Source organism: Lineus longissimus, chromosome 11 (genome assembly GCF_910592395.1).
Source record: "Lineus longissimus chromosome 11, tnLinLong1.2, whole genome shotgun sequence".
NCBI lineage: Eukaryota > Metazoa > Nemertea > Pilidiophora > Heteronemertea > Lineidae > Lineus > Lineus longissimus.
The window spans coordinates 3,545,460-3,558,640 of NC_088318.1; the positions used below are offsets into that span (position 1 = coordinate 3,545,460).

At 40.8% G+C, this 13,181-nt stretch overlaps 2 protein-coding genes across 6 annotated transcripts in view; one reads left to right on the forward strand and one right to left on the reverse strand.

Annotated features, from left to right (window-relative positions):
* The window catches only part of LOC135496346 (AP-1 complex subunit gamma-1-like), a 29,396-nt gene extending 20,638 nt beyond the window's left edge, over nt 1-8,758 (reverse strand). For 3 of the 5 annotated variants that reach the window (XM_064785628.1, XM_064785626.1, XM_064785625.1), the window contains exons 1-7: nt 8,682-8,758; nt 6,994-7,210; nt 6,499-6,623; nt 5,909-6,050; nt 5,538-5,634; nt 4,590-4,666; nt 213-227 (exon numbers count right to left, since the gene is read on the reverse strand). In XM_064785628.1, coding sequence (XP_064641698.1) covers nt 213-227; nt 4,590-4,666; nt 5,538-5,634; nt 5,909-6,050; nt 6,499-6,623; nt 6,994-7,194 — 657 coding nt within the window. In that variant the 5' untranslated portion in view covers nt 7,195-7,210; nt 8,682-8,758. Of the gene's footprint in view, nt 1-212; nt 228-3,061; nt 3,110-4,589; nt 4,667-5,537; nt 5,635-5,908; nt 6,051-6,498; nt 6,624-6,993; nt 7,211-8,681 lie in introns of all 5 variants that reach the window. The other 2 variants (XM_064785627.1, XM_064785630.1) reach the window with 2 other exon arrangements.
* A 1,079-nt stretch (nt 8,759-9,837) lies between these two features.
* Nucleotides 9,838-12,606, forward strand: LOC135495763 (zinc transporter ZIP1-like). The gene is made up of 2 exons (XM_064784659.1): nt 9,838-10,167; nt 10,872-12,606. Exon 2 carries the CDS (start codon nt 10,907-10,909, stop codon nt 12,107-12,109), a length of 1,203 nt encoding a protein of 400 aa, XP_064640729.1. The 5' UTR covers nt 9,838-10,167; nt 10,872-10,906; the 3' UTR covers nt 12,110-12,606.
* The last annotated feature ends 575 nt before the right edge of the window (nt 12,607-13,181 follow it).

Below are 13,181 nucleotides of genomic sequence, written 5' to 3' on the forward strand. Positions count from 1 at the left end.
ACACCGGACTAGGAAACGCCAGTGACCACTGACATTGCCACAGCGAGGTAAAATGTAGCTAAAAGTTGCCCGACACCTTGAAAATAATGCACACTAAAGGCCAATACAAAGAACCTAAACTCTCACTAGCTGGCCCCTACATGCAGTCGCAAGAAGCCACCTATGACCCAGGGGTTAGAAAAAATAACAGAAACAAATGGAAGGACCCTTACATCCATGTCAGTGTCCTAGAACAAAATTTAAATAAAAATTTAATTGTCGACAAAACATATTGTTGATATTTGAAATCGGACAACACATTCTGCAAAGCGTAATCGGTTTACTGATTCAGTGTTCTCTGCTTCGAACGTTGGACCAGAAAATACAACGATTTTCAAGTCAAAAATTGTGGATATCACAATTATTTATGAGGCAGGGAACACTGAATGCCACAGACAATTGATAAAACACACAGCCAACTTCTGAAAGAAAATGTTACCTTAACCGATAAACATAGTCACATGAATTGTACATAAACCTGTATTTCATATTCATCAATCAATTTGAAACTAAATACCATGGATCTTTTGCCAACAAAGCTTGAAGAACATCGCAAAGTAAACGAGAATGTTACATTTCTTCTATGTCCCTGCAGAACTTTTACTATTTCTTAACTTGTCAGCTTATATCATTTCAGTACAAAATGCTTGAGGAACGAAAATTTTCAACAATTTGCCAATCCCTCGCATGCGAAGAAACTTTTCTTTTCTGTGTTCAACTGAAGTAGTTGGGCTGGCATGACTGCGGGATGGTGTTGCCCTAGCTATGTGTGAAATCACCAATTGTATTCACAAATATGGCAGCACCATTCCAAACTGAAAGTAGGCGGGCATGATTTTATGGGAAGGTGTTGTCATAAAGTGTAAAGATGCAATTGCCCACAGTGACGGAACTCGGAAATCGACCAGTTTTGAATGTGGAATGATGATGGACAGATTAATGACAATAGGATATGTTAGCCAATGACCTCCACCATGACAAAACGGTTACTATCCCCATTTTCTTCTTGATGTTCCACAGCAATGATGTTGCGCAAAAAAAACTCAACCGACAAATTCTTGCTACATCCGCCATGCCTGTTTCATGCTTGCTCTGACATTCACGAACCCAGCCAAGAAGGAAAATGGACCTAATGCAGAGACTAGGCATGACCAAGTAGTTCAGCTTCAACAATGGCTAGAGACAGGCCAAGTTAAAAGTTATCAGTGATGCTGTGTCATATCGCAGGCAGGTCACAGCATTTTTAACAGCTTGTTTGTGTGGTACTTAGAACTCGCCAGAAGAAAGGCAAACTTCTCTACATAAGTTTAACTTCTTCAACCAAGGCACAAAACTCTTTTAAAATACAGAAAATATCCTGCCACTGTTGAAGAAACTTACTTGGTCTTGCCTACGTAAAATAGATCTAATGCGGATATTAGGGAGAAATAGGATCACAAACCTGCTTCTGTGATGGTGTCATGAAAAAGAATAAGTTTAAGTATTACTAAAAGATTTTTCTAACCATCTAAGGACTTCAGTTGCGGAGGACCACAGTTAGATTACAATCAATTCCTATCCCCATCAAATAACGAGTTTTGAGAGAATCCACAAATGCTAGGTTGAAAAGCAACATCACAGAAAGTTGTCAACTGTTGCATTGCATAGTCATGATAGTCAACCAGGAATGTGTACTTTGCTTATCGTTGTGACAAAGTTTTACAAGACAAGCCCAAGCAGGGCTTTCAGCAAATGCACATTACCTTGGAACTGATTTTTGTTGAGAGACTATACGTATGTTTCCCAACCGACTTCACACACAATTTTTCTGTATCATCTTTCCTCCAACATGCAAACGGAAACTATGATTTTTTCTGTCTGGCCTAACGTATTCTCTCAGTTTGGTTGAGTCACAAAGAACAGGTGTCAATTACATCAAAGTTAACCCACTTCTCCCCACATGTATTATTTAGTCCTTAGATAATTTGAATGTAAGAAGATAGTCAAATAAAAAGGTTCAAGGGTAGGGGTGTTGAGAAAATAGCTTTGGCAGCATCAAACTTAACGCCCCCGAATCTGATATTAGAGCGATCCATTCGGAGGAAGACGCCATTAGAAATTAAGGGGTGCATTTTAATGTAAGTACACAGAGTTCCTATTAGTCACACTAGTAGAGAGGATTAACCCCTTTAGCATGGAGGGTGAACTTTGGTCTTGTCTAAGTGAGGATGAAGGCATGACTCCTCAGCAGATCCTGCCCATTTCACCTGGACCCAAAAACAGAGCATCATTTCAACACGAAAGTCCTTTTTACTGAACTGGAAATCATACAATTTCACTTGGTTTTATTTCTTACAATGATTTGAGTGGCTACATTTTGCCTCGACACAGAAAGAGACAAATCAAAAATTTTCTGAATATCAGTCACCCTCAATGCTAAAAGGACAGCTTACGAAATGAAACATCATACTTGGCCAACCCCAGCTAAAGACTGGCGATATTTCTGGGTAGATGCAGCTGTGTGCAAACCCACAAACTGATTCTTCTTTTCATTCAATGAATTGATTTTCTGAAATTTTGACGGGGCAGATGGTCTTGTTTTAATTCAGAGATATATATGAATAATTAAATCGCTTAAGTTTTACGACTTAGAAAAGACGTCAAAAGAATCGAAAAAAGACGCACTTTGCACATCCGAATCCACAATCCAAGTTTGATCATGTTTAGAGTCTGTCATAACTCAGTTTGATGATGCCTGTGGCGTTGGTCATGGAATGTATACGACTAGTTTCTCTAAATGTACATCACGACCACAAACTGATTATCGCCTTTCTGTAAACATGGTCAATTGAACTTAGGAAAATTTGATGCACTATCGTGGAAAATTTCAATTCTTTTCCAACAGAATTTATTTTCAGTTGTTTAATTTTCAATCTTTATCAAAAGGACATGGAGAATTGAAATGAATATATACAAGTAGCTAGACGCACAAATTTGGGTACACGCTTGGTCGACCACAGTAAAAGAAATGAATAATTCGTACCAGGTTCATGTAAGATTGCCAAGAACTTTCTAGCGGGTCTGGTTTATTCTGGCCGCAGAAAAAAGAGCAAAGTAAAAAGTATGAATGAATGAAAGGTCGACTATAACCTAGAAGGACCGAGGGCCATTATCGATACCGATTTTCAAAATGTCACTTCAAAACTCAGGTACCTGCTCCAATTTAAGGTACTTTAGTATGTTCCTTTAGGAATAAAACAAGTGAGGCCACTGAGGTAGTCACCTTTCGAGCTGCGAGATGACTTCTTAAAAAGTGTCTGAAATGGTCCACGGTCCTTAAAGGGCTACGAGCAGTTCTTAAATCCTATGTTCTATATTTTCCCTCTTATCTGGTTTTACTAGAAACACATGTCAGGACAGTTTCCTAGCACATCTCTTGAATGTACCACTCAAAATTTTTTTTTCAAGTCGGAAGGATAAGAAAGTCGAGAGGGAAAACGATAGAACTCCAGGGCCTAAGATCAGCCAATAGTAAAATTGAGGATCAATTTATAACACCAGGGTGTCGGTGAGAAAAGTTGGTAGAATTTTGAGGGAAACATCCTAACACAACAACGACAGGAAACTAGACGTTTTCAACTGATAATTAGATAAAGAATTGCCAAGGGCATGGCATGAGTACCATGATACATCTCATCTTATTCTTATGACCTCTTCGTTTGCCGAATCGTTTTACAAGATCAGTGTGACTGAAGCATGGGTTCATTCTATTAGGGCATGGCAACAGACTCAACTAAAACAAGACCCAAGCTATAAACTTCCATTCAGGCCACACTGACTTGTGACTTAGTTTTCAAACATGAATCAACGGTAGGCTGAACACTAACAATCTATCGATAGGAGAAAAACATACACTCTCTAGATATTTAGACAAGTGCTCAGAGGCAAAAATAAAATGTTCAAAATGGAGCGAAGTGTGTCTAAAAGCAGAGAAAACGCTGAATATTCTCAGTGGTAAGATCTAACATCAAAATAGCAAATTTGGCAATCCAAAACTTCATCTTGAGTATGATATTTGTAGCAAGAGGGACAACAAATGAAAACAGTGGGTATTTGTACCATGATGCACTACTTGTGGCGTCATTTCTTAAATCAAGCCAAAAAACGCGAGAATGACATTGTTAATACAAGTCTGACATGCGATGTCATCAACGGACCACCACATTTCATAGAGCTTGAAAAACCGACCAAAATCATGGAATTATCAATTTTAGTTCATTATCAGGTTGGCAAACTATGCAAACTGCTGTTCCCAGTTTGTCTTTTAGGAGGCAGTCCACAAAAAAAAACCTCGAAGAACCACGGGATGCCAAAGCACTCTGAGCAGAATTGACTCGGGTAGGTCAGTGCACATAAATCATAAACTTCTTACTTTATTTTCAAAGCCCTTTACAGTAATGAGGAGGTCCAGTTACCAAACATCATAATAAACATGATCAAATTAAACAATGCAAACGTTTCAAGCCTTGGTACAAATGAGAGAAAAAAGTGGCCTATTTGACTAATCTCACCTTCCTGAAGTGATTGAGGGTGTCTGGGCTCCTCACGCACATTTCCAAGATCAAGGCAACAGCAGTCAGAAGAACACCTGCAATAAGGAGCAGAAAGATTATGCTTGCTCATAAGTGCCAACCCTCGAGTTCAACAATGCAGAGCTTCCAACCCCTAAATACCCTTTTCCGTATTTTCCCCCTGAATTTGTCACTTTTTCAGTATTTTTGGGGGGGGGGGGGGGGGGTCTTTCAGTAACACATAAATGACTCATTATCACAAACTTTCAGTAGGTTTTTTGTTCCTTGAGAAGCACTAATAAAGTCCAATCTCCGTAAGAACATCAAATTTTAATTCAAGCCGTCAAAATCGAAATCCGCCATATTGTAATCTGAGAGTGAGTCGTGCGCAACGCAGGAGTAACGCTGGCAGTATCATAATGCCAATGTATTTGAAAAAGTTGATGTGATTTGCACGAGACTTGGCGGTGCACAGAAATCAACAAAACGAAATCGACGAAACGAAAAAAAATTGAACTTTTTTTTTGAAAATCGTATTTTTGATAGCAATTCCGTAACGCCGTACTAAAATGCGTTTTTCGGCCAAAATCCGTACTAAATACGGAAAATCGTAACAGGTTGGCAGGTCTGACAATGTGTAAAAACCCTTGGTGAAAAAATGTAAATCAGCAACTAAAAGTGTAATTTGTGGGTTTTCTGATAATGAATTTTAAACAATTTATTTTCCTCGAGTCAAAGTGGGAAATTGCTCTTACAATGTGTAAATTTTTTCCCAAATGTATGAGGGTAGGCCGCCCTGCTCACTCTTCCGAGGGGCAAGGTCAGTTCATTCTACCGTTTCCCCAGAAAAACAGTAATAACCTTTACATAAGACTCCAAATCAAATAACGTACTTTTGAAAATAGGAATAGATGAACGCTGTCAAACAGCTTCATTAGGAACACTCACCATGGTTCTTTTCATTGAGCAAATTCCTTGTGGCAGGAATAAACATCTCCATCAGATCGGGCACTTTCCTGATAATGCGCACAGCACACAGCGCTGCCTGAAACACACAAGAACAAACAGAATGAAATGAAACTGACATCAAATCTGAAACACGCAAGATTCATAATGATTCGAAGTTCAATCGACATTCAATCTAAAAACACACAAGATCAAACAGAAAGAATTGAAACTGATGTTCAATCTTTGATAATTGACCGACTAACTGAAAATCTGGCCCCAGATACCATGAGATCATCGCTATGACGATTGCCTCCCGACTGAATGCCACCAAAAGGGTAAAAGCCCATCCTTCGATCACTCACACAACCTACCTTCTTTTTAATGTAGGCATTCGACGACTTGAGAAGCTTCTCTACCTCTCCAGCTAAGTCTCGACTCATTTCCGTTGAGCAGATACTTCCTAACGTACACAAGGCTAAACTGACTATGTACTGCGTCTGGTGGTTCAAGTCACTGGAAAGAAAAGCCGTCAGGAATAAAGAGAACATCCATACTCATGAATTCTTTGAAAGGCATTTGTAGAAAGGGTTTTAACCAGCAATAAGTTATTTTGGTTACCCTTTCTATACTATATTTAGCACAATGTTTCTACCAGTGTTCCCTAGTCGTTGTCAATCACTTGTACACTTGACAACGACCAGGAAACACTGGTAGAAACATCATGCTAAATAAAGTATACAAATAGTAACCAAAAAAATTTATTGCTACGTATCTACACTCTTGTTCAGGAGGTGTACCTCATGTACCTCATCTCCTTTTTTGTCACTAGGTACGCTACCAAGGAACTATGATGCTTGAATGCAAGCAATGCCTATCATGTCACTAGCTAAAAGACCTACAAAACCATATTCGGTAATTTTCAGCCAATTTCATTTCTGAGGTATTATATGTAGGTGCTTACTTTTTGAGTGAATTGGTTACCAGTAAGTGGACATCCTGCCTCTCATCAAGCAAGAGCATGGCGCCAAGATAGCCAATTCTCTTATCTGTGAACTTGGGTGACGCTATCAGCTTCAAACATTCCAGCTAAAAGAGAATGGAGTAAAGTTACAGAAGTTTTGGAGGGATAAACTCGACCTTCATAGTTGTCTTCTAGACAACACATCAACGAGGTGCAATGGAAGATTAAAGGACTTCTTATAAATTTTGTGTTTCCCATTGGCATCTACAGCACTAAACAGAGAAAAAATGGCTTCTAAGTTGGAACTTTTAACTGAAAATGCATCGACTTATTTTCCTCTATAAAGCTTTGAATTTTGCTCCAAATGCTCTGAAGTTTGGAGGAAAGATCAGAGATAAAATGGGCGATGCCACGATATCATAAACTCCGAAATGCTGCATGTGGCTCATATAGCATTTTGCAAGGAAACTCTTCAATCTTTTTTTTGGAACTCACCTGACCAAAGTGGGCCGGATAACCCAACATGTGAATATAGAGCAACTTGGCAACATTTCGACATCTGTAGATATTATCCTCCTCGCGGAAGGTGTCACGGATTTGGGCACATTCTTTCTGCACGACAGACCGTTCATCAGCGGCGGTCCGTGCTGACCTGATCTCCCGGATCAGATCTCTGAGGCGTTTTGGGGTCGGCATGGCTATTGTCTACAACCTGAAAAGTAAACTGAAAGATCAGTACACATAAGAAAATCTCCGAGAAGATCACACATAGGACTATACCTGTGTCGACAAGGAAGTTACAAGGACAGTTTTGTTGAAGCAACTGAACATGAAACAATTCTAAATATCTACTGCAGAAGTATACTTTCAGCTTTTTATTTATTTATTTTATTTATTTATTTTATTTATTTATTTAATCGTACATAATAGTACATTCAACAGAGTGCAGTGCTGTATTGTGCAGTGAGAAAAATAAATAGATGGAAGAACATTTTAAAACAAGTTAGAAACAGGCAGCGCATTTTATGCAGGCCTACATGTTGCTCTAGAGTCGACCAGAGTACCCGTCCACAAGACAGCAATCCATCCATCCAATCAACATGTACAACTTCCAGGTGTTCGAAGAAGATATCATGGATTGGATGAGCGATCATTCAGAAACTTCAACACTCTCCAATAAAATGAACATCCGAAACTGGACAACAGGCTGGACAACACAGCAACTGACAATGACAATGGGTGATATGAATAAAGACTAGCAAATGCTTTTATCTAAAACTCCATGTACATTTACACTAGGCCTTTCTGTACAAAATTGAAGTAAAAGCATTTGCTAGTCTTTATTCATATCACCCATTGTCCATGCCAGGCTGGCATTGCCAAAGTCTGTCCGTGACAGACGGTGGTCGTGTGGTCACTTGATTCCAAGCCTGGTCTAACTGGGATTGGAATCAAGTGACCACACGACCACCGTCAGTCACGGACAGACTTTGGCAATTCGATGCTAGCCTGGCATGGACAATCACAATGTCAATGAGAAAGAATGAATAGGCCCTTTGCCAGATACGCCAGTACCACCTAGGGTCTCAAGCTCTTGTCTGGCGTCTTTTACCGTGAAGATCTATTGTAAAGATGGTTTGTTGGTCTGACCCTAGGTGGTACTGGCGTATCTGAATCTGGAGAATGGCGAAGAAGACGAATCAGCGCCAAAACAAATCAAATGCGCAACTCAGAACACGTTAGAAGGCCTAAGCCAACTTCGGACAATGACTAGAGACACAGCGATCCTCTGTTCTACGATTGGTCAGTGCCAAAACAAACTTCTTCGAATTCGTCTATAAAAACTCAACGGGGACCCCGACTTTACAAGGCCGCCTGGATCAGCCCTAAATAATCAATCAGTCACTCAATATGACTAAATAGGCATGAGCAGTGACTGCCGGTCACGGGTGCTGGTAAGCCTATGGAGTATGGACAATAATGTTGTGGTCATGACATGCATGAAATGCATTTTCCATACATTTTTGCAGTGGTTTTGGCCAAAAATGGGAGGGGAAATTTTGGAGATCCGGCACGTTGACACCAAAATTGTTCCAAATTTGGGCAGGGCAAGTGATTCTGTTCTTGATGTTTTTATAGTTGGAGTAGTTTTTGATTTGATATCCAGAAAAATAATTACGAACCCTTCTTGAATCGGCGAGAAAAACGTCGAATAATTTTATGAAGAGGTGATCATTCCTGGAGACAAGATGGCTGAAACTTTGCACTACCTTCAAAACGATTATTTTGCAGTATTCCGCAAAGTAGGACTAAAAGCCGGTTCGTTCATAACACCTTATGAAGGGTATTGATCATAATTTTTGTACAATTATATGATTTCATACTTGAATATCTAATCAAATGAGTAATATATTGCTCAGTTATCCCGTAAAAGTTGACGTAACTATCTGAAGAAATAGTTCTAATAAGCGTACTCATACATAATGACGTGCTACGCCCTAAGCTGCCATCTATGAATATATTAAGAAACTAATCTAATTGAATTCATTATTTTGATAGATGGCAGCACCTCCCGGCGAGTGTTCCACTGCTGTAAAAATGGGTAGGTGCCGTCGTGGCCGTTATCCGTGGTCAGTAATATGATCATAATGTGGTCAAGATACGTTGCTGGCTGACTTGTCATGTCAGTCAGAACATTTCTCCGAAAAATATGTAGCAGGTTTGGCCCTTCAAGATAAATTATATGAAGGGAAAACACTCACTCTATAACTTGACATAGGGTGTCCTCCCTTCATATCGATATAGATGCATCACAGTCCTTACGGACGGCTCCAACAATGGTAGACCAGGCATGGGATGATCTCCCTTCGGACTGACACCAATGTCCACGTGCGGTATCCTCGCTTCGAGCGGTTCGAGTTGTTCCTCTGTCTTCACAGACGTCACCCAACCATTAACTGGCCATCCCGAAATTCAGATCTTTCATTCATGCGACAGACAGTTCTGAAATATCTAGAGCAGAATATGGTTAGCAAGTGGACCATGCGTAACATGGCAACTTGCCTGCTGGGGTTGCGTTGAAAACAGTTTTTTTTCTCCCTCTCTGTAGTTATTACGGACCTAAGTCGCTGTTTCATGCTGGCCTACTCTGGAAACAAAGTAATAACTGTTACAATCATCGAAAGCGAGCAATCATGTATTTAAATAGTCTCCTGCCAAATTATAGAAATGGTGGCTGCTATAATGAGTGACATTTGGACTATTATAGCTGTGAATGCATGAGATTGTGCATTTATGGCAACCCAGCTCACATAAATTTCATTCAATGCATCGTCGAGGCCTCGTTGACTTCGGAGTTCATAAAGGACTGGCAAAGGTTGCAATATTCCCGGGTCCGTTGCCACTATGAACGGAATTTCATGTGCATTGCGTTGATGATTGGGACTGGCTATGTCATCTGCTTCATTGACTGGAACAAGGACTTCATAACTTCACTGCGATAAAGAAACGGAACTTTGGCTCACTGAGATTATCAACTGATACTTGATTGACTCAACGGCAACACCACGAAATATTGTCCCGACTTAGTGTCCGAGATCTACCAGGAAGATCACACGCGCCAACCAGTGGCTTTTCAGTGTACATTTACCAAAAATTGAATTGAATCGGGTAGGTGAAAGTTAGATTTTTTGTGTCACATCCAGACTCCCTGGGTAGGCCATTGCGTCATCCTAATTGGCTCTCCTTTGGGCGAGGGACGAGGTCGGTCCACTGCGTCCGGAGTGTAGGCCTAGTCACATCAGAACTGTGCAATCAACACCGTTTTGGAATATGCAAGCCAAGTCCCTATAGATATAATGACTTTTGTCGATCGAGTCAATAGGGGTGGCAATACGTCTAATATTTGTGATGGTCATGACATCATGTTATGCCCTTGGCGTTTTTTGTGTAGATTATTTCACAGCAAGGGCAGATATGCCCTGGGCCAATCAGATATGAAGGGCCTTGGCCTGTTTAATGCGTATTGTGCTGGGGGCGATCATGCTCCGATATAACCGGTGTCAAATCCTTGTATCTAGAGTAGGCCCCTATAAACAATTGTACCAGTTACATTTTATCATATGCTAATTTTTCTTTCGTGATTTGGCCCGCATACCGACCGTTCTATACAACATCTCTGGTTATTACCCATATATTTGAGAGTTTCCATAAGATAGACATCATATAGAGACACAAGAGCTTTTCACATAGGAGGGAAAAACACAAAAACCGGTTCGTTCATCTTCCAGCTAATGCATGGGCCTCTTGACAGCTTCCCTGTGTGTCAATAAAGTTGACCCATGTCAACATACTGTTCATTTCTGTCACTTCAGGTTTTACCAGACGAGTGAAACTGCTGCCTTATAAGATGAAAGAACCCGCCACCGCGGGGGCACTTGCCTCAAAGATCGAGGCACTGGTCCTCCTTGTTGCATTGAGCACGCTATCCATTCTGCTTCCCCTAATCATGGCCACCGTGGTCAGGAATTCCGGCAGCAAGGACGCCAAGACGAGAGAAGCCAAGGCAAAGAAGCTCGTACGGGCGCTCAATTTTATAGCCGGCGGTGTTTTCTTGGGGACGATCTTGCTGCACCTTCTTCCAGACGTCCACGATCAGCTGACAGAGGCCATGCTTGCCTTCGGATATAGAACCGCGTATCCGTTCCCCGAGTTCACCGTCGCAGTGGGTCTGCTTCTGTTCCTTCTATTTGAACAGTTCATTCTGTGGGTGAAGTTCAGGTCCGACGAGAAGTTCCAAGAGAAAGCGCTTGCGGAGGGGACTGCGTTACGCGATCAAGGCGGTGACCACAGATTTTATGATTCGTTTGGCAGCATCGAAGAGTCATTGGGCAGAAGTGAAAACTTGAAGGAGGCCGACGCAGATGTAACTCCAGTGAAGCGGACAAGCGTTGATAAGGGCGTCAATGCCGCGGTTGTCGGGTATGGACTTCCTGATGAGGGCTGTCAACACTCTTGCGAGAGTCGAGATTGGAGAACGGGATCATTGGACAGGATCATCCCACAGGAGGTCACCCTGGACGAAAGTAAACAGACATCCAACATCATCCGTTCCTATTCTCTTCTGACTGCCTTATCTTTTCATTCTGTATTTGAAGGAATGGTGGTCGGATTCCAGCGAAATACAACATCGGTTTGGGAAATATTTTTCGCCATAATGCTGCACAAAAGTCTGGTGGCATTTGGTTTGGGGTCAAGGTTACTCGAAACCAAAGACAAGATCTCCAACAAGCACTACGCCGGGTTGATTTTGGTGTTTACCTTGACAACTCCGCTAGGTGGCACCATAGGAACAGTCATGTCGTCTGCTCAAAACTCCAACGGCATTGATCTTGCAGAAGCCATTTTGATTGGCATAGCAACTGGAAGTTTTGTTTTCGTCACATTTTTTGAGATTCTCCGATTCGACTGTGGAGCAAGGACCAATATGCAAATGTGTCTTTGCATGCTGTTAGGATTTTCTTTGATTGCTATCGAGATGTATTTACATAAACATCATCACGCGGAAGACTCTGGAGATTCTGGTGACCCAATTTCTTTAAAGGAACCTTAACAATTTCCACGAACAGCATCAGCGCGTATCTCTTTTGGTTAGAACAATATTGATGTACACTTCCCTTGAATCGGCATAAAAACAACTTATTTGTAATGATAATACCACTAAACACTCACTGATACCGATACATGTGCTTTGTGCGAATCACCAATCTCTGTTTTCCTGAGGAACTGGTATATGTGTCCGATCTATGAATGCATCAACAAACTCTCTTTCCCCCAGAAACTAGTATATATGTCTTATCAACGCATCAACAAACACTATTTTCCTTAGAAACGGACATTTCATTGAAAAAAACCCTGTGCGTGTTTTCGTCTTTCGAAACTAACAATAAGAGTTTCTTGGATATGTATTAACATTTGACTGTCCTTCCTACAACGTGTCATCTTTGCAATTCTATCATAAGTATAACTAACATGTAACTTACTTAAATTCCACTTGTTTGTAAAGGTCGATGACCGATGGGGCTATAATAATTTACTAATGAAAATCAATAGCCTTCAATCTCTTAAAAGCGTTCTTTAAAAAGCCTTTTATTGGATATCATTGAAACACTAGCATATCCATGCTCTACTCAATCGAAGTGTTAGCATTGGGAGGAGGAGTGTATCCGCAATTTATTCCCTGCGGAGCTTTCAACATTTTGTTTCAGGGATCCGACATGTAAGGTAAAGTGGTACAATTAAGCCCAAGTAAAATCACAGCCCCAACAGTGTTGAAAGGAGCTGGTAGTACGCATCAATGCTCAATAAGGCTATAATTGTACCTGGGCTATAATTGTACAGACTTATCTTTTTTTGACAAAGCTAAAACAAGTGTGCTCTGATATCCCTGCCTGCAATTATGGTATCAATCCTCATTCCAACGGTCTCCCCCATGGTTCTTCACGTTGTATGTCAACGGTGTGCCTTATATTTTTAAACTGATGGCTTCATATTTTAGAGATGGGTCTTATCTGCAAGAAAAGCTTTCACTTTCCTCTGGAATCATTCCCAATCGATGTCCAGCGCCATTTGAAGACATGTCGTCAGCTCAGAATAAACATGCCGATATACCACTCGTTGTGCGT

Excerpts from the sequence above, each read along its gene's own strand:
- LOC135495763 (XM_064784659.1), top strand. The coding sequence starts at position 10,907 with ATGAAAGAACCCGCCACCGCGGGGGCACTTGCCTCAAAGATCGAGGCA.